The sequence below is a fragment of the Ceratina calcarata genome, unplaced genomic scaffold (genome assembly GCF_001652005.2).
Source record: "Ceratina calcarata isolate Rehan_Ccalc_2016 unplaced genomic scaffold, ASM165200v1 scaffold557.2, whole genome shotgun sequence".
Classification (NCBI taxonomy): domain Eukaryota; kingdom Metazoa; phylum Arthropoda; class Insecta; order Hymenoptera; family Apidae; genus Ceratina; species Ceratina calcarata.
Window position 1 is genome coordinate 242,548 of NW_017176762.1, and position 21,679 is coordinate 264,226.

Here is a 21,679-nt window from a genome sequence, read left to right on the forward strand (position 1 = left end):
AGTATTTTTGTAATTGGCTCATATGTTAGCTACCTGTGGTGAAATTTTATTAAATAAAATTAAAAACTGACGACTTGTACTAATATCTTTCTCTCCTAAGCCACATATTCTTATAAACACGATTCCTGCCAATCTCAAGAAGTTCGATTTTCTTTTCACTTTTGACACAAATGTTAGCCACTTGTCGTTACATTTTATGAAATAATATAAAAATCTAACGATTTGTTGCACTTCTTCCAACATCCTGATCTTGATATGAGAATAAGATACATTACCGAACAGACGTTAAAATTCGAAGAAAACGGTCGTGGTGCTACCATCTGACAATATTCAAGAGGAATTAGATTTGATGCCGCTAACGCGTGTTTACGTGTTGAATAATATCTCGCAACTTCAATGACAGTTCTCGTTATTGCGGAATTTGTTCTAAACGTTTTAGAAATGTACTTAATGTAATTGAAAGTAGTGATATAGAAATCATTAAAATGTAGTTTGAAAATGTTGTATTCCCTTGTTTCCCAGCGTCATTATTTATCATTCACATATTTAATTAATACACGTGAAGTGAACGTCTCATTTAATTATCGTAATAATGGAGCATGACCATGAGGACCAAGATATTGATAATGATAATGAAACCGTCAACGACATTGTCGACGAAAATTTATCCGAGAAGGTTAGACTATTTAATCTTTTATTTTAAACACTGTCTCATGCATGAACAAAAATATTTGCTTTACAAAAAATAAAACATTATTAGGTCTTGTCTGTAAGAAGTGAAGATAGTATTTTTTGTGAGGCATCGAAGGAAATTGAAGAGCTTGTGAAGGCAAATGCCCAAAGTAAAAGTAATCCAAATAAACAAAGTACTGGTACACTAAATGATGCCAACGACTGTTCAAGTCAGCAAGAAATAGAGAAACAGGTTTCAACTGGAGAGATTACTCCATTCCAAGCAATTGAACAAAAGACTGATTCATTAAGAACCACAGGGTATATATTGCTGATAAAGTTATTATGAAAAAGTAATAAAAACTGATTTAAATATCTATTTTTTCAGGACATTTAATAAAACTTCTCATTTACTCGATCTAGAAAAATATCTTAAGCAGCAAGCTGAACTAGCTAAACAAAGGAAGCAATTAAAAGACTCCTCTAAGGCAGCTAAACATCATAATGATCATACAACTTCAATTAAGAAGGCAAAATTGCCTAAAGAATATAAACCAATAGAGAAAACAAAACCTAAAGCTAGTAAAAGAAAAACAGTCTTAGGACATGAAGCGCTAAAAAATAAAGATGAAACAGGAGATGCAAAACTTGATGAAGTTGATAATTTGAATGCTCAGACAAGACATACGAGAAGTACATTAAATGTTTGCGATAGCGCCAAAGACAATACTAAAGGACTGTTAATCGAAACTATTAAGTCTGCAAATGCAGGAAGTGACTCGGGGAGTGAATACGCACCAAGTGATGAAGAAAATGATTCTGGTTAGTTTTGCCATCAAAATTGAATATATATGAGCTCTACTTATTTAAGAATAAAACGCTTTTTATGTTATAGAAGAAGAAGGACCAGCAGCTAAAAAAAGAAAATATTCTACAAAATTCGTTCATACAAATCGAGGTAGATATTATCATTGTAACATATTAATAACGAATCATATTTATTAATACGGTTTTCAGTTTTGGATGATGGAGATGAAGCAATGTATAGACAAAGAGTGGAAGAACATGGTTTTCCTAAGGACGAATTATACCATAAAATAGATAATTTATTTAAAGTTCCACAGTCTATATGGAAAAGGCTATATAAGTACGAATGAAACTATATTGCATGATTTATTACTGGTTTTCGACGAAGCTAATTTTAAAATCTTAAAAAGGTACCAAAAAGTCTCGGTACAATGGTTATGGGAGCTCCATTCTCGCAGCTTAGGTGGATTGCTCGGGGATGAAATGGGATTAGGAAAAACCGTACAAGTGATTGCCTTTCTTGCTGGTTTAGATTCTAGCGAATTACTGTCCGACGGCGGAAGGTAAAAACCTTTCCTCCCGAAGGTTTATGATCTTCCCGTAGGTTTATGACTTCTTAATTGCAGATTCAGAGGATTAGGACCTACTATGATTGTTTGTCCAGCTACGCTTATGGAACAGTGGGTAAAGCATTTTCACGAATGGTGGCCTGTTCTAAGAGTGGTCGTTTTACATCAATCAGGAACTTATAACGGTACGAATAGAAATCACGTGTTGATCGATACTTTGTATTACCAACGAATCCTCTTTATAGGGGATTTAGAATATTTGATGCACTCTTTGAAATCCGGCGGCGTACTAGTTACATCTTATACAAGTATGCTCAAACATAAAGATTTACTCGTAGCCAGTCAATGGCACTACGTTATACTCGACGAGGGTCATAAAATAAGAAATCCACAAACAAAGGTATCTTCTAATTCTAATTTGCAAAGCAATTTTCTGATTTCGATCTATGCTAATTACAACTGCATTTGGTAGATTAGCAAAGCGGTAAAGGAATTTTCAACACCGCATCGATTGCTGTTAACGGGTAGCCCTATGCAAAATTCATTAAAAGAGTTATGGTCCCTATTTGATTTCATTCTACCCGGGAAATTAGGCACTCTACCCGCGTTCCTAGAACATTGCGCGGGCCCTATAACTCGAGGCGGATACGCAAATGCTACTCCTTTGCAAGAAGCCACTGCGCTTCAGGTTGCTACGATGCTTAGAGACGCTATCACACCGTACATGCTTAGGAGAACAAAAAACGATGTCCAACATCACGTCAGTTTACCAGAAAAGAACGAGCAGGTTCGTAACGCGTCACGTTACATTGCATAATCATTTATAATCTCCTCCATTTATTTATATTTCGTAGGTGTTGTTCTGCAGTCTAACAGAAGAACAAAAGGAACTGTATAAAAGATATTTATGTTCCGGGGAAGTTAGTTATATACTGCAAGAGAGAAATCCTATGGAGAGTGGAAGATACAGAGCTCGTCTTTTAATCGCGTTATCGGCACTCAGAAAAATATGCAATCATCCCGATTTGTTTCTCTATACGAATCCAGTTGATTCCGATGAGGATATCGACGTATCGGAAGAAACGTTAGAAAAATTTGGCTTTTGGAAACGTTCCGGAAAGATGACAGTAGTTCGATCGCTTCTGAAAATTTGGAAGAAACAAGGGCATAAAGTCTTACTCTTTACCCAGGGAAGACAAATGATGCACGTCCTGGAATCGCTTCTACAAAGCGAGGAATATACTTATTTGAGAATGGATGGAACTACGCCGATGTCTCAACGACAAGAAACTATCCGGTTGTTCAACACGAGTCCATCATATTTCGTTTTTCTACTCACTACTCGAGTCGGTGGATTGGGAGTAAATTTAACCGGAGCGAATCGGGTGATTATTTACGATCCAGATTGGAATCCAGCAACTGACGCTCAAGCGAGAGAACGTGCGTGGAGAATTGGGCAAAATAAAAGAGTTACTATTTATCGACTTATTACTGCAGGAACTATCGAAGAAAAGGTACAGTTGATAAAATCTTAGTGTTTCTTCAAACAAATACAAATTGTGATTCCTGTAAAATAATTTCTTGTAGATGTACCATAGACAAGTATTTAAATTGCTTCTTTCAAACAAAGTTTTGGAAGATCCGAATCAGCGCAGACTCTTTAAAACAAATGATCTAGTTGAACTTTTTAATTTAAATGAGCCCATTGACGGACATTCCAGCGAGTCAGATCGACTATTTCGGGATTCTAAATTAATCCCATCAACAACCAGATTTTCATCGAATAAAATTGAGAAAATGCGGAAGTTAGCTGCTAGTCTTAGCAGAAGTATAAGTCAAAATTCTGTTACACAAGCAGCCGACGTTTCAGAGAATTATTCTACAGACAATAATAACGACAAGTTGGGCATAGAAAAGACTAATGAGATATCTGAAGATTTGGTAAAGCAAACGGAAAACGATCCTTCTAAAAAGGATGAGACTGCACCTCTTACTGAGCAAAGCGTCGCGATTGCAGACAAATTTTCTGCAATCGAGCCTTCGGATAAAAGTAATGACACGTGCATCGAGAAAAATACTGAAATAATTTCAAGCGACGCAAAAAAAAATAAAGCACAGCATAAACACAAACGAAATAGAAAGAGTTCAAAATCAGAGAAGCATACTGTTTCAGCTATTTTCGAGGGTGAACGTATCTCACATTTAATTGGTCGACGTCTGGGGAGCTCTCAATCTAAAGAAGCTAAATGTGTTGAAGATGATCAATATGTTTTAGAAAAATTGTTCGCTAAAGCGAGTAATTATTTTTCTGCCATACATAACTAATTATTATGCAGGATTTGACACTGGTGCACGCTGAAATTAAATATTTTTTAGGCGTGACTTCCGCTTTTCAACACGACTCAGTATTATCAAATTCGGGGTATAATTCGGATGATAAGAATCCGATGCAGCGCTTAGCGCGTGAAACTGCGCAAGAGAATATGGATAATATACGCAAGTCTCGCAAATGGTGTTGGAAACCTACGTGGGATCCTGAGTAAACCGATTAATTTCTTTGCATATGGTGAGTTGCAGATAATTAACATTTCAATTTAATTGCGCCTATATTTTATTTATTGGTTTCCAGGTTTACGTTAATTAAATAACTCGAGATATCCCTGACGAAAAAGATCTCCAATTTGTACAATTGTACAGTACGTACATTATTAAACACATTGTTAAAAACAACTGACTGTACGTTGAATATTCCAAAAACATTAAGAATATATCATTTTATATTCCATTTGTTTATTATTTTTTAATTCTGTGTAAATATTGTTTAGTTTCATAAAAGAGCATGTTCGAATCAGTATTTATTCAAATGTTAAAGTATTTTTAATATACAATATACAATATAAACGGGTTACATTACTTTAGGAACGAAATATTCTTTTTCAATATAAAATGGATAATATAAATGTGTTACATTCTTACAGGAACGGAACATTTTTGTTTTTGATCATTTTTAAAAATGCGATTTTCATGTGTCACCCATTTACACATATATCTCAGATACAATTAACGTAATGTAAACAAAACCCGTATTCTTTGTACATACCAAAGGCAATATTTTGGTACATATGAAATATAAAACTTAATGAAAGAAATAAAGTTGATATAATTTTATGAAAACGCTGTTTCGTCAAAGCAGTTTATATATGAATGTATAACTTTAGAAAAATGTGTTTTTAGCTTATAGAAATAATTATGAAAACTCGCTGCTGTCGTGTAATATTTACAATGTATACTCAACATATACCTTTTTATATTCAGTGTCTTAGAAATGTTTCAAGATTAGGACCGCGCCTACCTAAAGGATCAGAAGGAAACATAACATAATCTCCTACAAACGTTGGAGCCATCAATCGTTTCTCGATCGTATCCCGCCATTCCGGTTTTTCTGCATAAAGATCTCTATATTGATCTGAAGAAATTACAATACCCCCGCACAACGTCGCATATTCTAATATATACCTAAAATTAACGAGAATACCGTTTATTAAAATTAACGCTGTTTGAGAAGAAGCTTGTTACAGAAGAGTTAAATACAAGAACAATTTACCGATCATCGTAAGGTGTTATCCGTCTGTTAGTATTGCCAATTCGACGACTAGGTGTATAAACTACTATTCCTTCCGTGTACCATTTCTCAAGTAAAGGAGAAAATCTAGATTGAGGTAAAAATACTTTCACAGTGTGACCCCTCTGTTGGAAATACTCTACAACTAATTTTAATCCTTCCTCTGAGAACACTTTACCACTTTTGTGTCTGGAAAATATTATATTTATATTATTTATGTAACCATGTGTGTTGACCTGACTCATTGGATTTTGGCCCCAGATACGCACCGCACGGCGTATGGCGAGCAAAGGGTGTTTATGTATGTGTTAAACAAAAATCCAATGAATTAGGCGTACACAGTTAAATGCACTAAATGAGAAGTCAATATGATCGTACTGCATAGCTACGTTGTTGCCGTCAATAATTATGTCTCTTAATGTCCCACTTTTAAATGTTCTACATGTTCTAAACGGCACAGGATCAGGAGTCGGCGAGGCAGGCCTGTATGGTACAGAACCTGATCCACATGTGTAACTTGTGGATGCTGGAAACTGTCTTTGCATACATCGTCGATGTTGTTCTGTTGGAGGCATAATGTATGGAGGTAACGGATTGTTGCCAAATCTAAGAGGAGGAGGAGGAGGAGGAACAGCAGGTGGAGGAGGAGGAGGAGGAGGAGGAACAGCAGGAGGAGGAAGAGGAGGAAGAGGAGGAGCTGTACCAAATTTATGTGCAGGCTTCGGATAGGTACCAATTACAGCTCTACAAATTATAGCACCTGAACCTTCACAAATTACATCGTCATCGTGGTCAATATCAAACGATGTATCAAAGGTACCAAATTTGATTCCTGCACACGCAGGAACTCTACTGAACATTGCAGGTGTACTATATGGAGGAAATGTGCTAAATACTTGAGGCAAACTTGGCATTCTTCGTTTACTTCGTAATCTATTACGCCTCGTTGGTTTCTTCATTTTAATGTGTCCACTTATATTTTGAGCCTTGGGTAATTTTAGCCCAAAACTACTAAAAGACGGAAATCCACGTTTGTTATTTTCTTGTCTTTCCTCTATTTCTGGCACTAGATCTATTAATTCCTCTTTCAAGCAACTTAGATTTTTCATATCTGGTGTACGATCTATCATAAAAGATACATCCTCTTCTGGAATTACAGATCCATTTTGTAACTCACTATCAAGTTCTGGCGAAGTTTTTGTGTTTGACCATACAACGACAATTTCATCTGCGCCTTGATTAATACCATCTGAGCGTAGTAATATATAAATTTAAATGACAATAAAAAGTATTGCAATCGTTTTATATTAAATAGATTGCTTTACCTATTTTTTCATCATCTAAAACAATAGTTGTAATTCCCGAATTCTTTTTATTGCTGTTTCCTCCTTTTATCAGTGGATCTGTTTCATTTTTCTTTCGTCTTTTACTTGGATTATGTAAACATTCTGAATTTTGATTATTATTATCTATTGATAACTCCAAAGGTCGTTTTTTTGTCCTTCTCTCTGCTTTATTTCGAGTTTCCTTCCTAGTTGATTGATCTTCATTGTCACTTAGAACAATTACACTATCTTCTAAGGACTCATTTTCTATAGGTGGTAACATCCATCTCTGATTTTCAGAAGCTCGCCTAGCATTACGAATTAATTTCTTCTGTACTCGCATCTGCTCATATCTTTTAACACTGCAATGATAGAAAATTTTTATAAGCCTTCTTTATATTATTTAACATTTCTACTGTTTCAATACCTGGATTTAATATATTTTAAGGGGCTTTCATAGTAGGTTTTTTTGAATTTCTTTTTCTGTGTCTTTGACACTGCAGGTGCCTCTTTTCTCTGAGGCTTTGGAGTTAAGATTATGACAGAGTTATCTAAATCGTTCATTTTGAACTCAGGTTTCAATTGTTTTGTTCACATGTAACCCTGACACAGACATTAATAACACTTTAGAGCAAAGGGATAATGAACGAAGTTGAAAATCTTATGAATGTAATGTGTACTTACAATATTTATTGTATACAACATATGATTATAAACAGACATATAAGATCCTGCAAAAGGCTGTTGATTTATATGTCCACAACTTATTATACACTTTCTCACGAAACTTATTTTTATAAATCGAAAAATAATTACATTTTCCTATCATTAAATGCTGCGTAACTGCTGTGTCTTTGTCATAACCGCGAATGTTAAATACGATTATGCATATCTTCGTAGATTGCACAGGATAAGTCATTTAAACTTGAATGTTAAATATTTTTCTCCAACGATCTCTTTGCTATATTTCATTACACTGCGATTTACGAATCAGACACATATGTAAGTGTACCTCGCAATATCTACAAACGACGATTCAGAATCAATAATGAAGACAGGATCATACCGTATATAATTTTACACATTGCAACTGCAAACATATTACGCAAAACTCCAGGTTTTGACGACTACAATCCATTAGAAACTTGGAGAAGGATGAACTAACAAGACCTAACGACGGAACCAACTGACCTTTAAAAGTTACAAAATAAATACAAAGCAATACAAAGTGCTGAATGAACATGGCAACTTCCAGTGATAAGTATGTTTCACATTATTAATTAATTAATTGTTCCATCTGTTTTCTAGAAAACATTTTCACGAGCTATGTATGTATGTTAAAAATGAGATTATATGTGCAGAATTGAAAATTGCGAAGTGTGCGGCGCGAACAAAGCAAAATACACGTGTCCGAAGTGCGAGGTTAGAACTTGTTGTCTAGAATGTGTGCATATTCATAAAAGAGAATTGGAATGCAATGGTATTCGGGATAAAACTAAATACAAACCATTAAAATCATTTACTGATTTGGATGTTTTAAGTGGTAAATTACGCAAAGTACATAATCGTTCGTCTAAACTTTGGAAATGATAATAACCATCACTTTATAGATTATAGAATGTTGGAAGAAGTAGGCAGAACAGTTGAACACTTGAAAAGAGATCCATTTAGGAGATGTACGCGCCTAATTAGTTTACCAATGGTTTGTTGCAATGTTTCTTTACTTAGCTTTTCCGTTTATAATGTTAAAATCTTAATACTTTTAATGTTTGGATTAAAGCATCTGCACAAGCTACAGGCAGCTGCACTTAAGAGGAAAACTTCTTTGCAATTTATGCCACAACATTTTAGTAGACACAAAAACAATACAACTTTTTTGAATTGGAAAACTAATGAATTATATTGGAGAATTGAATGGATCTTTCCTCAGGCAGAGTGTACAAGGTGGATTACAGAGAGGTAAAATATTTCTTCATCTTAATACAAACAGTGGTATGTCACTTTTTCTAATAAGATTCTGACAACTGCAGGGCCTTGGAATCCCAAAGATTATCAACACTTATAGAAGAAATTTTAGATCCTGTTAAATCATTAGGTAATAAAAATGACATAGAAGAATTAAACCTTAGGCTGCGTCTAAGTGAAAAGCTACAGTTTTATCAAGCAGCTGACTTATCTGGAATTAAAGTTCTTTTGAAAGCAGAAAAAGTTGCCAAATCAGAATTGAGGTGCGTTTTATTATATATAATGTTTTTGTATGTTCTTTTCAATAACAATATCGTGTTTAGGTATTATGAATTGGATGTTACACTTACATTGAAAGAAAATTTGGAAAATAGGACTATAATAGAATTTCCAGTCATATATGTAATTTTAAAGGATCATTCTTACATGTATGATATTATAGATACTGGTATGTTTTCATATATTCTATCACGGTTTTCAAAATTAATATTGGCTTCGTGATATACGTATCAACAAATATTACAGATGACGAAGATGTAAATAACTCTGAGTCTAATGATATTAATGTGATAAGAAGAAAAAAACGACCATACAATGAAATGAAAACCAAGGGAGGAAAAGACTCGACTATAAATTATTTTTTCAATTCTGATCTTTCCGATTCAGAAGATGAAAAGCCAAATGTACGAAATAAAACTTTGTCTAACTTTAATATACCAGATTATGACGAACTAGTTAAAAGGGAACTTTAGATAGATTACTTTGTATGATAATTAAGAAATTTGTACATACATCAAACCAATAGTTTTTAGCGAGTCAAACAATAATACAAGTTCATTTTTTTTATTTAAATACAACGATTTTTATGACTTAATACATCTGAATGATATGGAAATAAAATAACATTAACAACATAAATAGAAGTAACGTTTTCATTCGTTCCTCTCCCAAGGGAAGTTAATATTTATATTTCAGAGAATGTTACATACAATCACAAGAATAAATATAGTAAAATTTATAAAACACTTCTCTTGCATAATAAAATACAATTTGAATTAGAATATGAAACCACCACTGCTTTCTACAGCTTCACTTAATCTTTAATGAACATAATCATATTGTCTTTTTATTTTAATATGTTAAAAGAATATTATAGTAAAGTTTCATTTACTCGAATCAAATGTAAATAATTGTTGCATTTATTGCATGATAATACATATGACAAGATGCATTGTATGGTATGAATATCGTTATCCTCCTTGTGACTAATTTTTCTCTGAGTACAACTTATGTACATTAATTCCAAATTCCTTGAAATTTAAATCCACCATACAGAGAACAATAACTTCACAGGAAAAACGTTTGCTAATCTTGAAAACCCAGAATGATTAAAAATACAAAGTAGTCTTTACATGATCATAACCGGTTTACCAAATTAATTGAACAACTAAAGGATGAAAAAGTATATCAGGAAGACCAAAACTGCAACAAGTCCAGCCACAACCTTTATATACATGGACTTGCTATTTAAATGTGTCGCATCCTTCTTATATTTTTGTGACAGCATGGATAAGTTTTGTGTCTTTGTATCTAATTCTGAAAAGAAGAAGAAAGAAATCTTTACTCTGTAACAGTGTTCATGAAACCAATTTCACTCAGATTTTGATGCATTACCTGAAAGCACTGTACCCCTTTGTAATACGTCGTCTATATTTTGAACCATGATTCTTTGTACATCTTGTAATTGGCTGTTGAGTGCATTCATGTTTCTTCTGGATCTACCATCCTGAAAAACTTTCTTTGCTTTCTCAATATACGTATCTAAGAAAAAGGAAACAATGTTTTTATATGTATTACATTTAATCAACAATCGTACAATAGTATACATACTGAATTCAATGAAACTGTAAGGCCTGGTAACTTTATTAACATGTTTGCCATACAATGAATGAAACTCTTGTGCTATGTCTTCAAGATAACTGTATGCAATCCTCTTACTATAGTTTTTTTCACATAATACCAGATAACATACTTCATTTTCAATTAAATAACTGTAAATCAGAGTTATTAATACTTTCCTAATATATAATTTATATATTTCTATCTTGATGATCACAAGGAATGCTTACTGGAATAAATACGGTCCTGTCTCTATGGTACATCTGGCTGGTGATTGAGGCCCCAATCTCCTGAACAACATTTTTGCTTGATTCTGGTATTCTAAAATATTTCTCCCACTCTGGAAATAAGAATTAATGCATTCAATAATGTACTTGTGAAGCATAGCTTTCGAATGAAAATAGACTAAAGAAAAATCTATAAAATGATTTTCAATTGAACAATTTTGGAGTGGATACCTATTTGCTTCGAACCAATGTAATTTCACGTCTATTACGCCAATACAGAAAATAATAAAAAAAACATTAACGAACGTGTCATAATCAACTTCAAAAGCGAATTGACATTTCATCATAACAGATTTCTAACCTGTTCGTCCTCCTGCATGGTAGCTGCTAATGGCAAACCATCTGCTATCCTCGCAATCATCGTCAACAACACCATTTTGATAGAGACTGGTCAATCCTCTCTTTGTAAATGTAAGAAATAAATATTCTAATCTTTCGTTAAACAAACGTCACCTCTACCACCTGCGATCCATCTACACCATTTACACTATTTTACGCGGACCTGGCCCTGGCCGTGTGACTGTGACTGTGACCTGTGATTGTGACTGATTCGTCAAACGTCCACTCTCGGCATACCACGTCACGTCAATTAAACCGCCGTGTGGAGTAGTGGAATATGATCAAATATGATTTCGAACAACTTTCATTAAATGCATCGCATAGCTATGATTTTCTATGTTATTAATTGAGTTTTCTATCATACTTTTTAATACTTTAAATACCGTAGGCTCGATACCTGTAATCTTCTGAGTCATTATAATAATTTATAATAATAAAGAACACTGTAATGGGAAAATATCAAAGCATCCGTTGCCAATAACATTTTAGATTCACGTTTATAAAACTCCGTATAAATCTCTAGTAACTGTTTATTAATAAATATGGAAAAGGTAAAAATTCGAATTTGGAAAAAAACTTTCGAAAGTTTTGAATCCAATGTTGTAAGATTTCCAATGTCCACGGTATATATCATCCCGCTTCCCGGCTATTCTATGTCATGTGCTACGTATATGGTTTTTAAGCGTAAAGTTCTTTAAAAATTATTGTATAAGTAACATATTGAATATTATAAAAATAAAACATGTTTTACCATGTAAGTATTTTGAAAATCGATAAACAGTAATCTAAATTCTTTTAGGTTACATAATTAAATTGTACATGAGTAACTCAACAACTCTTACTTATTCTCTTAGATATCATTGGAACATGAGATTTTATTACATCCTAGATATTTTGGCCCCCAGTTATTAGATACTGTAAAACAAAAGTTATACACAGAAGTAGAAGGCACTTGCACAGGAAAGTAAGTATTGTAATTGTAAGTGTTCTGATTATACGCTAATTTCAATAATAATTGCAGTATTATCTTTTAATATTTTAGATATGGCTTTGTAGTTGCTGTAACAACTATAGATAACATTGGTGCTGGTATTATACAACCAGGACAAGGTTTCGTAGTATATCCAGTTAAATATAAAGCTATTGTATTTAGACCATTTAAGGGAGAGGTTTTGGATGCTATTGTAACGCAAGTGAATAAGGTAAAAATATGTGAAACAAATTTGTACGTAGCTTTAAATGTGTGTAATAATCTATTATATTTTTCGTCAGGTTGGAATGTTTGCTGAAATAGGACCACTGTCGTGTTTCATATCTCATCATGTAATCTCTTCTTACATTAATTTTCACAACCTGTTTCATTAGATACTGAACTATTTTCTTTTTACAGTCAATTCCAGCAGACATGCAATTCTGTCCAAATATAAACCCACCATGCTATAAATCCAAAGAAGAGGTAATTAAAATCAATTATTTATAATAGTATAATTTTGATTTATTTTGATTTATAATTTGCATTAAATTGTAGGACGTAATTATACAACCGGATGATGAGATAAGGTTAAAAATCGTTGGAACAAGAGTCGATGCCACTGGAATTGTTAGTATTTGTAAGATTTCATCGTATCACTTCATATAATATATTACATTATACATAATACTTCGTATTTTTTTACAGTTTGCTATTGGAACATTGATGGACGACTACCTAGGTGCGTGTCTTTTATATTGTTTATTTACAACTCTATACTGTTCTAAAATATATATACTTGTTTCACAGGACTCGTGTGTAGCTGAATACATAAATGCATTATCTTTTACAATCTAACTCTTGTTCGTTCTAAGTAAAGTACCTTTTATATTTTTACGAAATAACCGTTTACGTATAAATAAATACATAAAACAAACATAATACTTCTACTTCAATTACATTTTATACAGATGGTTACATATTATCATCAACCATTGTTTTATTATGACATATATAGGATAAATGTTATAATCTGGTAATTATCCAAAATATATAAAGTTAATAATAAATTATTATCCACGAATAATCACATACCAGTCAGCAGTGCAGTGAATACTTGTATGGCTTTAATAAGATGAGGACAGTATAACGTACCGCTCTATGTCTAAATTAAATACATACTACATAAGTAGCAACATCTCTCTAGCACAAAGTATCTGTAGTCACACTTGCATAAAGTATAAATATTCCAGTTGCAATTTCAATTCCGGCTGCAGTTCTACAAATGCATTTAAATAATGTATCATATGAACGGTGCAGTTTCATTATTTATTAATCTTTGTTCATCAAGTGTAATAATTTAAAAAACTGTATTAAAGTTATTTTATTCGAAGCGATTGAAGATATTTTTTGGAACAGAATTTAACAAAGTAATGCATATCTATTAAACTCAACAACGCTGTGAATAATGCCAATTTCGGTTCGATCGGTGTTTTCACTTTCTCTTCTACGTCTTGATCAGGCATCATTTTATCCACAACATGTTTGAAAATTTTGCCGTCGTTATTGATATAAAACGTAGAAAAACCATCGTACCATCTGTCAATCAATTTTATTTGGTAGTATCGTATTGTATAAAAGGAAAAAATAAATGATAAACAAATTTACTCACGCCGACGTATCGTTTATCTGCTCTTTAACATTCCAGACTTTGAATTTCCAAAATGTAAGAAATACCCGTGTACCAGAAATGCCTACTATGCGCCAACGAACTTTAATACTACTGTCTTCAGGGTGCATAGTCATTTTTAAAATGTTTAATTTAATATAAGCGTACTTTAAATGACCTACTAGTTTTAATAACATTATTTGTTTCATATATGGAGTGAGACCGCTGTAAAATATTTTCTAAATGTTATATCTTGTTAATTAAGTAATTAATCGTAAATAACAGCACTTTTCCATACTTACGTACTTACTGTCCCTTTAATATTGTTCACAAATTGTAAATCCTGTGTATATATTCTATAATCCATTGGTTTAACGAACAGTAATGGTAACTATAAGAAAGAATGAATTAATACACATCAGATTTTACAATTTTAAGCAATTTGTTTGTATAAGAAATGGACGTACGTCTTCACGAAGAATATCAAATATACTTTGCAACTGTGCTTCGGATGGTTTACGATCTTCAGAAGGTTGCGTTTCATTTACGTTTTGTATGCTAGGAGAAACGTTTGAGTACAAAACGTTCTTCCTTTCTGAATTAGGTAATGCATGACAAAATATCCTTTTAGCTGGTTCTATATACAGGAAAGCAAGGTCCTTGTTCTGGAGATTTGTAATTGTTCTTTCCCAGTCTGCATTATTTTTCAATAGATTCTTACTACTCGAATCGGTATCGAGCATGTTCAATGTTTGAATATTTATTTGTCTCTGTTGATGTAATTTAGGTTTTTGATGTTTAATAGAATTATACTTTTTGCTCAGTGCCTTAGGTTTTTTAATACTAGTGCCGATAAAAACAACTGGTACATTTTGACATGATACAGGGACTATAGATTTTTCTTTCGAAGAGTTTTCTTTCAAATTTATTGGCAGATTTATCGATGTTTGTATACCTAGAAACTACAATTAAAAGACCCGTTGAAATTGTACTTTCATAAACAAACTAATAGAGAAACAACATGAGTAACAAGTAATATGAATGTGTACATATAGCAGAAAAAAATACTTCCAAAAAATAGGTAATATTATTGCTGATGAAATTTTAGTGATTACAATAAAACATCAGTTATATTGTAATAAAATTACTATTATATAAGTATGCTAAGGTTAACTTATTCTATCTAATGAACTATTAATCTTTAAAAGAGAAATTTTAAATGATGATGACAAAAAATATTTGGTAATATGCATACAGTGAAGGATCACCACAATAAATTGTCAACCACTTACTTCCTCCAAAAACAGAGACGATTTAACATGTTTTGGTAACTGATGATCGATATTAGTTACTTGTCTTCTTGTGTTAACAAAAGATGTAAATTTATTCGGAACAGAACGTAGATAAGATGACATTTTTCTATTTCTTTTTCTTCACTGATTCATACTCAGTATTCACTAATTATAAGAGTAATTCTAACATAAAACAGAATTGTCCATCGGCATCACCTTGGTCAGCCTCCGGCAAATTCACACACATGTTTCGATTGAATTTGCGCACTCAAGGAGAGATTGATAGAGTGGCAGCCTTATGGAACTTCGCGTCGCACGAAAAAGTCGGCAATTTTTGACGCCCTCTTCTGGGTAGCCTTACACATTGTTCAAATAAAAGGCAAATATAAATGTTAAAATTGTCTAAAAAATATACACGATTTCATATTAGATGTTTGCTTCAGATGTTTATGGAATGCTGATTTATTACATACATTATAGTGTATTAATTGTTATCGAAGATATAAATTAAAAAATGATTTGTTAGAAATCTTATATTACAGTTTATAACATGTATCATATAATGAATTGTAACAGAAGTTTTACATCGGATATCGCTTGCATTAAACTTATTTGCAAGACTTAATACGACATTTATGTGTGACAATTCAATATTAATTCAATATTAATTCAGGTTGTATGTGTCTTACCAGAAGACAACGTTAATAGTTTAAAATACAAAGTTGTTCAAGAAGTACGCTATATCGCCTCATAGGCAACGTCGACGTTAATTCTAGTCGCAGAACCATTAAGAAATTCCTCGAGTTCGTCGCGTTCCCTGTTTTCATCTCTCGAGCGATGCGATGAACGTTTCTTCTTTCTTCCCGCTTTATCCGTTCCGTCCTTCTCCTTTTCTTTATCCTTCGTCTTTTTCTTTTTCTTCTTTTCCTTCTCTTCCGTCTGAAACAATTTTATTCAAGGTAACATAATGGAAAATAATAAAAAATTATAAACACTGTATACCTTCTCCTTGTGCTTCTTCTTTTCTTTCAAAACTGGACTGCCACCATCCGAACTCATATGACGAACGCTGGTGCTGTCGAGTAGCTCTAAATGGACATTGGAACTTGTCACACTAACGTCCAAACTTTTATCACTCAACTCTAATCTATCTTTCCTGGTGCTGTTACTGCTTACGTCTTCGCCGCCCTCAGGGCTCTGTCTCCATTTCGAATCGCGCTGAAGCCACTGCAAGGTGTCGAACGAATCCGAACTAATCTCTTGTTGCTCGTTCGTGTCGTAATTGTTTGATATTTGTAATTCCTGATCTATAGACGAAATGGAATCACGTTTTTCTCGTAAGATTTCAGAGTTCGTTTCCGCATTCGTTAAAATCTCGCGTTTGTGTTTTTGTTTGCTTAATGGATTCTCAGCCAGTTTAGGCTGAATAGGAGGCGTTGCTTCATCGGCTGATGATAAGTCATCCTCGTAGCCGGCGACCAGAGGGTTTGCAGTCTCGGTATCGCTGTTCACAATATACAAATATCACAAATAAATTTTACAAGTCTTCTTTTAGTTATATATGTAGCTATAAGGTACCTTTCAGAATCAAACTCCTGATGCTGCATCTTTTGTGGTGAAACTTGGCTACCATCTTCCAAGAACGATCGATCTAATGGTCCGTCGTCCGGCACAAAATCTTCAACGCTGGTCAATGGTACGGAGTTCGTATTCGTGTTGTCAATATGCATTCCCCTGTCTACTTCGTCTTCCTTTTTGTTACCAAATATCTTTGACATGAACGACTGCGGTCTGCTGACAGAGTCACGTCTGTCGGAATTGTCAATCACATCCTTAGAATCTATTTTCGAAGCGTTTGGCATGGTTGTCGCAGCCGACGAATTTTTAGTAGGAACTGCTTGATTCTCAGAAGCGTTTATAAAGTTCTCCCTCTTTGGTAACAATTTCAAGTCCATACTTTTTACCGGAATCGGAATACCACCTCCGATAGGACCAGGCATGGATAACGATCTCTTAACTTCAGAATTTACATTTGCACCGCCACTGGAAGATGACATATTATGATTGCTCAAAGAAGGTGGAACATTGGAGACTAGAATGCTGGCAGAGACAGAATCAGCAATCGCTCGTCTTCTGTTAACAAGATTATCCAAAAATTTATTATAATTGGCATCGTCGCTGTCCTGGAAGAGATCGAGTTCTTGTACTGTCAAACGTGTCTCCTCTTCATTGGTATCGAGCTGCTTCAACAACGTTTCCCGTTGTAGTTGAAGGAAAGGAAGATTAAAAAATTTGTGCAACAATTTTAATCCAAATCCATTTCTCATCGACGATTCTGCATACCTTACCTACGGACAAAAGGGGAAATAGAATGGTTTCTAGCTATTCGCGATCGATGTTTGAGACGAACGTACTTGAGCCTTTCTTTCGTGTAACGAGTCGATAAAATATGTTACATGATCCGACGTTACTGTTCTATGATGTGACATGTCGCAATGATTCCCTAAGACAATGACTGGTATATGACTGGGAATTTTTGGAAGTTCTCTCTGTACATAGTCGAACGTCCAAGACTTTGTAATGTCCATCATAATGATAACACCATTGGTCCCTTTATACACATCTAGAAACTCTGCATCTAACGCAGGCTCATCGATAACGTTTTCGGGTTGTGAATTATCCATTTTCAAACCCTCTAACTTTTTTCTACGTCGACCTTTATCTACAACATCCCAAACTTCTACTTTAACAACATCGTCGGTAGCTTTATAATTCCATTGTATACTGGTTACTTGTATTTCCTCTGTTGGTATATATTCCTCTATAAATTTTTGGCCTTGTAGCCTATGAAATAGACAAGTTTTTCCCACATTTCTGTCACCTTTTATAATTATTTTCACTAAAAATGAAATTTATTTCATTCAAGACATTCTACTTATTCTCTTGTTATTTACACCAATTCTATGTACTCACTGTTATACTGTACACCTTTTGCAAATTTTCTTTGTAACATTGTTGGCATGGACTGATGAGCCGGTCTTGGAGATACATTGCCGACTCCATCAGATTTGCCAGCTAATCTTTTAAATGCAGATAACATTCTGTCCTCTTTTCTAACTGAACCAATAATAAATTAAAGGAGGACTGTTTCTTGCTAATTGTCTGATTAACATCTGCACACAATAAGTATAAGCATGAAATATATATGAAGAATAAAATTCTAGTTTAGAAGAAACATTCCTTACTAGAGTCTAAGTCTATACATGAATGCCTTGCAAAAGTTGTATTACAAATATATATGGAAAGAAGAATGTTATTTAAATGTTAATCCTATAAACTGATTAATCTATAAAAGAAATTCTTTACGGCAAAAAAGATTGACATTAATTGACATTTATATTATGATACTGTGATATTGCAGCCCCAATACAAAAATAAATAAACTTAAATACATTTGGAGTAAATATAAAAACGAAAACAGCTACACTTACCACATCTTACTCATAATTCTCCGTAGAAAATAAAAATTTATTCATAAACAGATAACGACAGATAACCATAATAAAACAAGCAGCTGTCATTTGCCAGCTGGATTACGTTTCTTATCGCGATGTTGGTAACAGGTTATTATATGCAATGCGACAATCAATTTATATTCATATTAAATATTGCAAAATGTTTAGAAATAATGCTGAAATTCGTTTGAATAGAAGCTTGATTCTTGATCTGGTTTATATGTTATCTTTTAATGACATATAAATGTCTTGCAGTAGTATAGTTAAGTTGGTATTAATGAAAGCGCTACTTCTGGCTCTGACTACTTCCTAAAATTCGGACTGTGATGATTCGTTATCAGGATAGGAATGAGAATGAGCTAAATTTTCTTATTTACTCAAATTGTTTATTGTAAATGACACAGTGTAATAAATACTATTATAAACTATCAAGAACATCAAGTTCCTTCCATAGTTGCTTGATATAATAATGGTTTTAAATTCTCTCGTATCAAAGTATGTTGGTCTCCATGAGTTATTGTTACTATTGAACTGGCTTTCTTCAACGTTTCAAGAGCCTGATTTGGCTTTTCCAGATATAACTGAATCTTTCCTATCATTATATACAGTATCCCAGTCAGTGGATGAATTTCTCCATAATATGTTCTGCAAAGCATACAATCTATTAATCCTTATCGATAATAATTTGAGACATTTGGAAGACATATTTCTTACAAGTAACCGTTGATAAGTCTTTTGCCATATGTTTCAGCTTCTTCCCAGTGCTGTAAACTCACGGAAGAATCAAAGGCAGTTTGTAGTGTTTGCACATGCTGGATATTAAGAGCATGTAAAACACCCGCTTGTTTCTTGAGACACATCTTACTCACATCTAGATCTACTTTCCTTTGTAAAGAAATTATGCGTTTTGTTTCATATCTAATTGTGAACAAGATCAATCCATGAGCAAAGGATACATGCCATATTCTTCATGTTTTGTAAATGATGTGCAGTAAAATCAGATACTTCGTTAAAGGATTCTTGGTAGTTTCCTGGAAATTTAGTATTGCAATTTTCACACACAACTGAATCAAGGGAGCAAGGATATGTACAAGATCCACTTGGACATGCTGCTGCTTCTTCCGTTGGTTCTGGTTTTTCACATCTTTCACAGTTACACCAAAAATAATATGAACTTCTCAGTTCTGCTCGCCTGTCGCTCGTTGTTTTAAGTGTATCAATATAAGATATCCTGATCTATACACATGTTCTTAGTTATAATCAATGCAACAATATTGTATAAAGGAGAAACATTAACAGACTTGCCTGAGACCAGTCTAAACAAGGTAGATCTTCTATTGTTCTTACAATTATAGTAGTTCCTTCAAAGGTAGCTACAGCGTTAGGCTTGCAGCTATGGTCCATGATAGAGGGTCCCAAGTAAATGCCAACACCGATACTATTCATGTCTAAGTCAAATATATTGAAAGAGTTAATACAAATTCTGCCATAAATTCCAATCAGTTCTGCAGAGTTTGGCATGAGCGTGTCTCCAAGAAATTCGAACAAAACGCCACATAGACACACAAAGTGTTCCATTTTCTTTTCATCTTTTTTGATATCAGTATAATCTGTAGGGATATCAATTGTTTTGCACATAAATAGAATGGAGAAGCGTGTAAATAATATTCTTTTATATATATCGTCAGACAGTTTGACGAAACTTACGAGACATCAAGTCCTTAAATTTTCTACAACCTGTGTCACTGTAATATCCTACTTCATCGCTTCCACCTTGATTTAATTTTATAATTATACGTGCCATGAGTCGTGCCACGTCTGGCACAACTTTTGGCGAGATCCTCTTTAAATTTGCACATTCCTTGCTGTGTGTACGCCAAGAACTTTGTTGGCAATTTCGGTTGCAGTAATAAACGTATTGACAGGCAGAGCATTTAGAGAGCTTTCCACTGAAAGAAATCTGATTCTATGACTGCATCAGTTATTAATAAATAAAATGTATACTTCTTAAATAAACAACATAGATTGCTATTAACCGTTAAAACAGTAACTGTTCCCTGGTATGGAAGACATAAAAACGTTACGAGGACTAAATTATTTATTTAATTTCGAAAACGTATTAAAAATAAACCTTTTCAAACAATAATCGCACCGATCGGTCCTGTATTTCGAACTGAGAATATAAGCAAATGGTTTCGCGGTAAAAATGGTAGTGCCTCTCTTCATCACGTTTCCACTTTTATTCATCTTTAAACGAGCTTTGCCTTATTAGTATCAATAATTTTTAAACAATTACAGTTGTAATTTAAAATAGCATAAACGCAGATATGTATATGAAATTATCAGCAGTCTTACAATCTAACGTACGTGTAACCTAATATTAGAAGAATTGGTAACTGCAACTGCGGTATCGATTAAATATAGTTCATTAACAATCTCCATTTAATTAAAAAAAGAAAATATTATAAAAATGTATGGACAAATAATTCCATGCGTAGGATATGGTTAAAAAAGGAACGTTGTAAAAGAAGGTATATGTATACGTGTGTGTATGTAGTGTACTATGCACAAGTGTGCGTGTCTTACTTTCATTTAAACATAATTTTATTACCTTTCTAAGCAATGGTCACATCTCTCGTTGCGATATAGAGATCGTAAAACGTATGCAAATGGTTTAGCAGTTAAAATAGTTTTTCCCTTGGGAACGGATAATCGCTTGTATCCATTTTGAATCCTCATTTTTATTGT

At 33.4% G+C, this 21,679-nt stretch overlaps 8 protein-coding genes across 19 annotated transcripts; 3 read left to right on the forward strand and 5 right to left on the reverse strand.

Moving 5' to 3' along the window:
• Positions 1-41: 41 nt before the first annotated feature.
• On the forward strand, positions 42-4,778 carry LOC108629244 (DNA excision repair protein ERCC-6). 3 transcript variants are annotated; one of them, XM_018031804.2, is made up of 14 exons: positions 42-676; positions 761-993; positions 1,061-1,494; positions 1,568-1,630; positions 1,690-1,819; positions 1,890-2,042; positions 2,106-2,233; positions 2,294-2,448; positions 2,521-2,835; positions 2,903-3,562; positions 3,636-4,098; positions 4,222-4,344; positions 4,425-4,614; positions 4,678-4,778. In XM_018031804.2, the coding sequence occupies exons 1-13, from the start codon at positions 593-595 to the stop codon at positions 4,589-4,591; spliced, it is 3,108 nt and encodes a 1,035-aa protein (XP_017887293.1). In that variant the 5' UTR covers positions 42-592; the 3' UTR covers positions 4,592-4,614; positions 4,678-4,778. The 3 variants fall into 3 exon arrangements, with proteins under 3 accessions (XP_017887293.1, XP_017887292.1, XP_017887290.1); XM_018031803.2 differs by having other exon boundaries at positions 2,303-2,448; positions 3,636-4,344; XM_018031801.2 differs by having other exon boundaries at positions 43-676; positions 3,636-4,344.
• A 112-nt stretch (positions 4,779-4,890) lies between these two features.
• LOC108629247 (actin cytoskeleton-regulatory complex protein PAN1) lies at positions 4,891-8,271 on the reverse strand. 5 transcript variants are annotated; one of them, XM_026817131.1, is made up of 7 exons: positions 8,187-8,271; positions 7,680-8,017; positions 7,423-7,598; positions 6,996-7,357; positions 6,049-6,919; positions 5,653-5,859; positions 4,891-5,564 (listed from the first exon to the last, which is right to left on the reverse strand). In XM_026817131.1, exons 3-7 carry the CDS (start codon positions 7,557-7,559, stop codon positions 5,360-5,362), a joined length of 1,782 nt encoding a protein of 593 aa, XP_026672932.1. In that variant the 5' UTR covers positions 7,560-7,598; positions 7,680-8,017; positions 8,187-8,271; the 3' UTR covers positions 4,891-5,359. The 5 variants fall into 5 exon arrangements, with proteins under 5 accessions (XP_026672932.1, XP_026672930.1, XP_026672929.1 ...); XM_026817129.1 differs by having other exon boundaries at positions 8,101-8,190; XM_026817128.1 differs by lacking the exon at positions 8,187-8,271 and adding an exon at positions 8,062-8,146 and having other exon boundaries at positions 7,680-7,971.
• On the forward strand, positions 8,166-9,878 carry LOC108629249 (box C/D snoRNA protein 1). The gene is made up of 7 exons (XM_018031813.2): positions 8,166-8,256; positions 8,357-8,538; positions 8,606-8,697; positions 8,776-8,954; positions 9,026-9,223; positions 9,284-9,408; positions 9,486-9,878. Exons 1-7 carry the CDS (start codon positions 8,231-8,233, stop codon positions 9,710-9,712), a joined length of 1,029 nt encoding a protein of 342 aa, XP_017887302.1. The 5' UTR covers positions 8,166-8,230; the 3' UTR covers positions 9,713-9,878.
• A 258-nt stretch (positions 9,879-10,136) lies between these two features.
• Positions 10,137-11,639, reverse strand: Sec22 (vesicle-trafficking protein SEC22). Its single transcript, XM_018031814.2, has 5 exons — positions 11,448-11,639; positions 11,090-11,199; positions 10,851-11,011; positions 10,635-10,781; positions 10,137-10,556 (listed from the first exon to the last, which is right to left on the reverse strand). The coding sequence occupies exons 1-5, from the start codon at positions 11,520-11,522 to the stop codon at positions 10,408-10,410; spliced, it is 642 nt and encodes a 213-aa protein (XP_017887303.1). The 5' UTR covers positions 11,523-11,639; the 3' UTR covers positions 10,137-10,407.
• Positions 11,640-11,934: 295 nt separating this feature from the next.
• On the forward strand, positions 11,935-13,397 carry Rpb7 (DNA-directed RNA polymerase II subunit RPB7). 2 transcript variants are annotated; one of them, XM_018031817.2, is made up of 8 exons: positions 11,935-12,239; positions 12,340-12,449; positions 12,528-12,687; positions 12,758-12,808; positions 12,876-12,941; positions 13,014-13,085; positions 13,164-13,197; positions 13,266-13,397. In XM_018031817.2, exons 1-8 carry the CDS (start codon positions 12,228-12,230, stop codon positions 13,280-13,282), a joined length of 522 nt encoding a protein of 173 aa, XP_017887306.1. In that variant the 5' UTR covers positions 11,935-12,227; the 3' UTR covers positions 13,283-13,397. The 2 variants fall into 2 exon arrangements, with proteins under 2 accessions (XP_017887306.1, XP_017887305.1); XM_018031816.2 differs by having other exon boundaries at positions 13,164-13,392.
• Positions 13,398-13,437: 40 nt separating this feature from the next.
• On the reverse strand, positions 13,438-15,740 carry LOC108629248 (uncharacterized protein C6orf136 homolog). 2 transcript variants are annotated; one of them, XM_018031812.2, is made up of 5 exons: positions 15,417-15,740; positions 14,592-14,894; positions 14,427-14,515; positions 14,128-14,349; positions 13,438-14,054 (listed from the first exon to the last, which is right to left on the reverse strand). In XM_018031812.2, the coding sequence occupies exons 1-5, from the start codon at positions 15,537-15,539 to the stop codon at positions 13,835-13,837; spliced, it is 957 nt and encodes a 318-aa protein (XP_017887301.1). In that variant the 5' UTR covers positions 15,540-15,740; the 3' UTR covers positions 13,438-13,834. The 2 variants fall into 2 exon arrangements, with proteins under 2 accessions (XP_017887301.1, XP_017887300.1); XM_018031811.2 differs by having other exon boundaries at positions 14,592-15,086.
• A 102-nt stretch (positions 15,741-15,842) lies between these two features.
• LOC108629246 (rab-like protein 6) lies at positions 15,843-19,170 on the reverse strand. Of its 3 annotated transcripts, XR_001916834.2 has the most exons (7): positions 18,908-19,170; positions 18,390-18,589; positions 17,831-18,315; positions 16,995-17,764; positions 16,593-16,920; positions 16,419-16,504; positions 16,336-16,355 (listed from the first exon to the last, which is right to left on the reverse strand). XR_001916834.2 is itself a non-coding variant. In XM_018031806.2 (6 exons), the coding sequence occupies exons 2-6, from the start codon at positions 18,514-18,516 to the stop codon at positions 16,155-16,157; spliced, it is 2,085 nt and encodes a 694-aa protein (XP_017887295.1). In that variant the 5' UTR covers positions 18,517-18,533; positions 18,908-19,170; the 3' UTR covers positions 15,843-16,154. The 3 variants fall into 3 exon arrangements, 2 of the variants coding, with proteins under 2 accessions (XP_017887295.1, XP_017887294.1); XM_018031806.2 differs by having other exon boundaries at positions 15,843-16,355; positions 16,419-16,920; positions 18,390-18,533; XM_018031805.2 differs by having other exon boundaries at positions 15,843-16,355; positions 16,419-16,920.
• A 125-nt stretch (positions 19,171-19,295) lies between these two features.
• Smyd3 (SET and MYND domain containing, class 3) lies at positions 19,296-21,673 on the reverse strand. 2 transcript variants are annotated; one of them, XM_018031762.2, is made up of 6 exons: positions 21,543-21,673; positions 20,639-20,880; positions 20,237-20,541; positions 19,888-20,167; positions 19,646-19,808; positions 19,296-19,576 (listed from the first exon to the last, which is right to left on the reverse strand). In XM_018031762.2, the coding sequence occupies exons 1-6, from the start codon at positions 21,668-21,670 to the stop codon at positions 19,369-19,371; spliced, it is 1,326 nt and encodes a 441-aa protein (XP_017887251.1). In that variant the 5' UTR covers positions 21,671-21,673; the 3' UTR covers positions 19,296-19,368. The 2 variants fall into 2 exon arrangements, with proteins under 2 accessions (XP_017887251.1, XP_017887252.1); XM_018031763.2 differs by lacking the exon at positions 21,543-21,673 and adding an exon at positions 21,063-21,529.
• Positions 21,674-21,679: the final 6 nt, after the last annotated feature.

Bases quoted from the DNA above. Each gene is read 5' to 3' on its own strand.
- LOC108629244 (XM_018031801.2), top strand. From the start codon at position 593: ATGGAGCATGACCATGAGGACCAAGATATTGATAATGATAATGAAACC. The intron at 2,836-2,902 runs GTTCGTAACGCG...TATATTTCGTAG, and splicing joins TACCAGAAAAGAACGAGCAG to GTGTTGTTCTGCAGTCTAAC. The intron at 4,345-4,424 runs GTAATTATTTTT...AATATTTTTTAG, and splicing joins AAAATTGTTCGCTAAAGCGA to GCGTGACTTCCGCTTTTCAA.
- LOC108629247 (XM_026817131.1), bottom strand. From the start codon at position 7,559: ATGAACGATTTAGATAACTCTGTCATAATCTTAACTCCAAAGCCTCAG. The intron at 6,920-6,995 runs GTAAAGCAATCT...TACTACGCTCAG, and splicing joins TTTAGATGATGAAAAAATAG to ATGGTATTAATCAAGGCGCA. The intron at 5,860-6,048 runs GTACGATCATAT...AATATTTTCCAG, and splicing joins GGCAACAACGTAGCTATGCA to ACACAAAAGTGGTAAAGTGT.
- LOC108629249 (XM_018031813.2), top strand. From the start codon at position 8,231: ATGAACATGGCAACTTCCAGTGATAA. The intron at 8,539-8,605 runs GTAAATTACGCA...ATCACTTTATAG, and splicing joins TGATTTGGATGTTTTAAGTG to ATTATAGAATGTTGGAAGAA. The intron at 8,698-8,775 runs GTTTGTTGCAAT...TTTGGATTAAAG, and splicing joins GCCTAATTAGTTTACCAATG to CATCTGCACAAGCTACAGGC.
- Sec22 (XM_018031814.2), bottom strand. From the start codon at position 11,522: ATGGTGTTGTTGACGATGATTGCGAGGATAGCAGATGGTTTGCCATTA. The intron at 11,200-11,447 runs GTTAGAAATCTG...TCTTATTTCCAG, and splicing joins CCATGCAGGAGGACGAACAG to AGTGGGAGAAATATTTTAGA. The intron at 11,012-11,089 runs GTAAGCATTCCT...TCTGATTTACAG, and splicing joins ACAGGACCGTATTTATTCCA to TTATTTAATTGAAAATGAAG.
- Rpb7 (XM_018031816.2), top strand. The intron at 12,809-12,875 runs GTAATCTCTTCT...TTCTTTTTACAG, and splicing joins CGTGTTTCATATCTCATCAT to TCAATTCCAGCAGACATGCA. The intron at 12,942-13,013 runs GTAATTAAAATC...ATTAAATTGTAG, and splicing joins GCTATAAATCCAAAGAAGAG to GACGTAATTATACAACCGGA.
- LOC108629248 (XM_018031811.2), bottom strand. From the start codon at position 15,539: ATGTCATCTTATCTACGTTCTGTTCCGAATAAATTTACATCTTTTGTT. The intron at 14,350-14,426 runs GTAAGTATGGAA...AATATTTTACAG, and splicing joins ATTAAAGGGACAGTAAGTAC to CGGTCTCACTCCATATATGA. The intron at 14,055-14,127 runs GTGAGTAAATTT...ATTGATTGACAG, and splicing joins CAGATAAACGATACGTCGGC to ATGGTACGATGGTTTTTCTA.
- LOC108629246 (XM_018031806.2), bottom strand. From the start codon at position 18,516: ATGTTATCTGCATTTAAAAGATTAGCTGGCAAATCTGATGGAGTCGGC. The intron at 18,316-18,389 runs GTGAGTACATAG...TTTCATTTTTAG, and splicing joins AAAAGGTGTACAGTATAACA to TGAAAATAATTATAAAAGGT. The intron at 16,921-16,994 runs GTACCTTATAGC...TATTGTGAACAG, and splicing joins CAGGAGTTTGATTCTGAAAG to CGATACCGAGACTGCAAACC.
- Smyd3 (XM_018031762.2), bottom strand. From the start codon at position 21,670: ATGAGGATTCAAAATGGATACAAGCGATTATCCGTTCCCAAGGGAAAA. The intron at 20,542-20,638 runs GTAAGTTTCGTC...ATATCCCTACAG, and splicing joins ATTTAAGGACTTGATGTCTC to ATTATACTGATATCAAAAAA. The intron at 19,809-19,887 runs GTATCCTTTGCT...AAAGGAAAGTAG, and splicing joins AAACATGAAGAATATGGCAT to ATCTAGATGTGAGTAAGATG.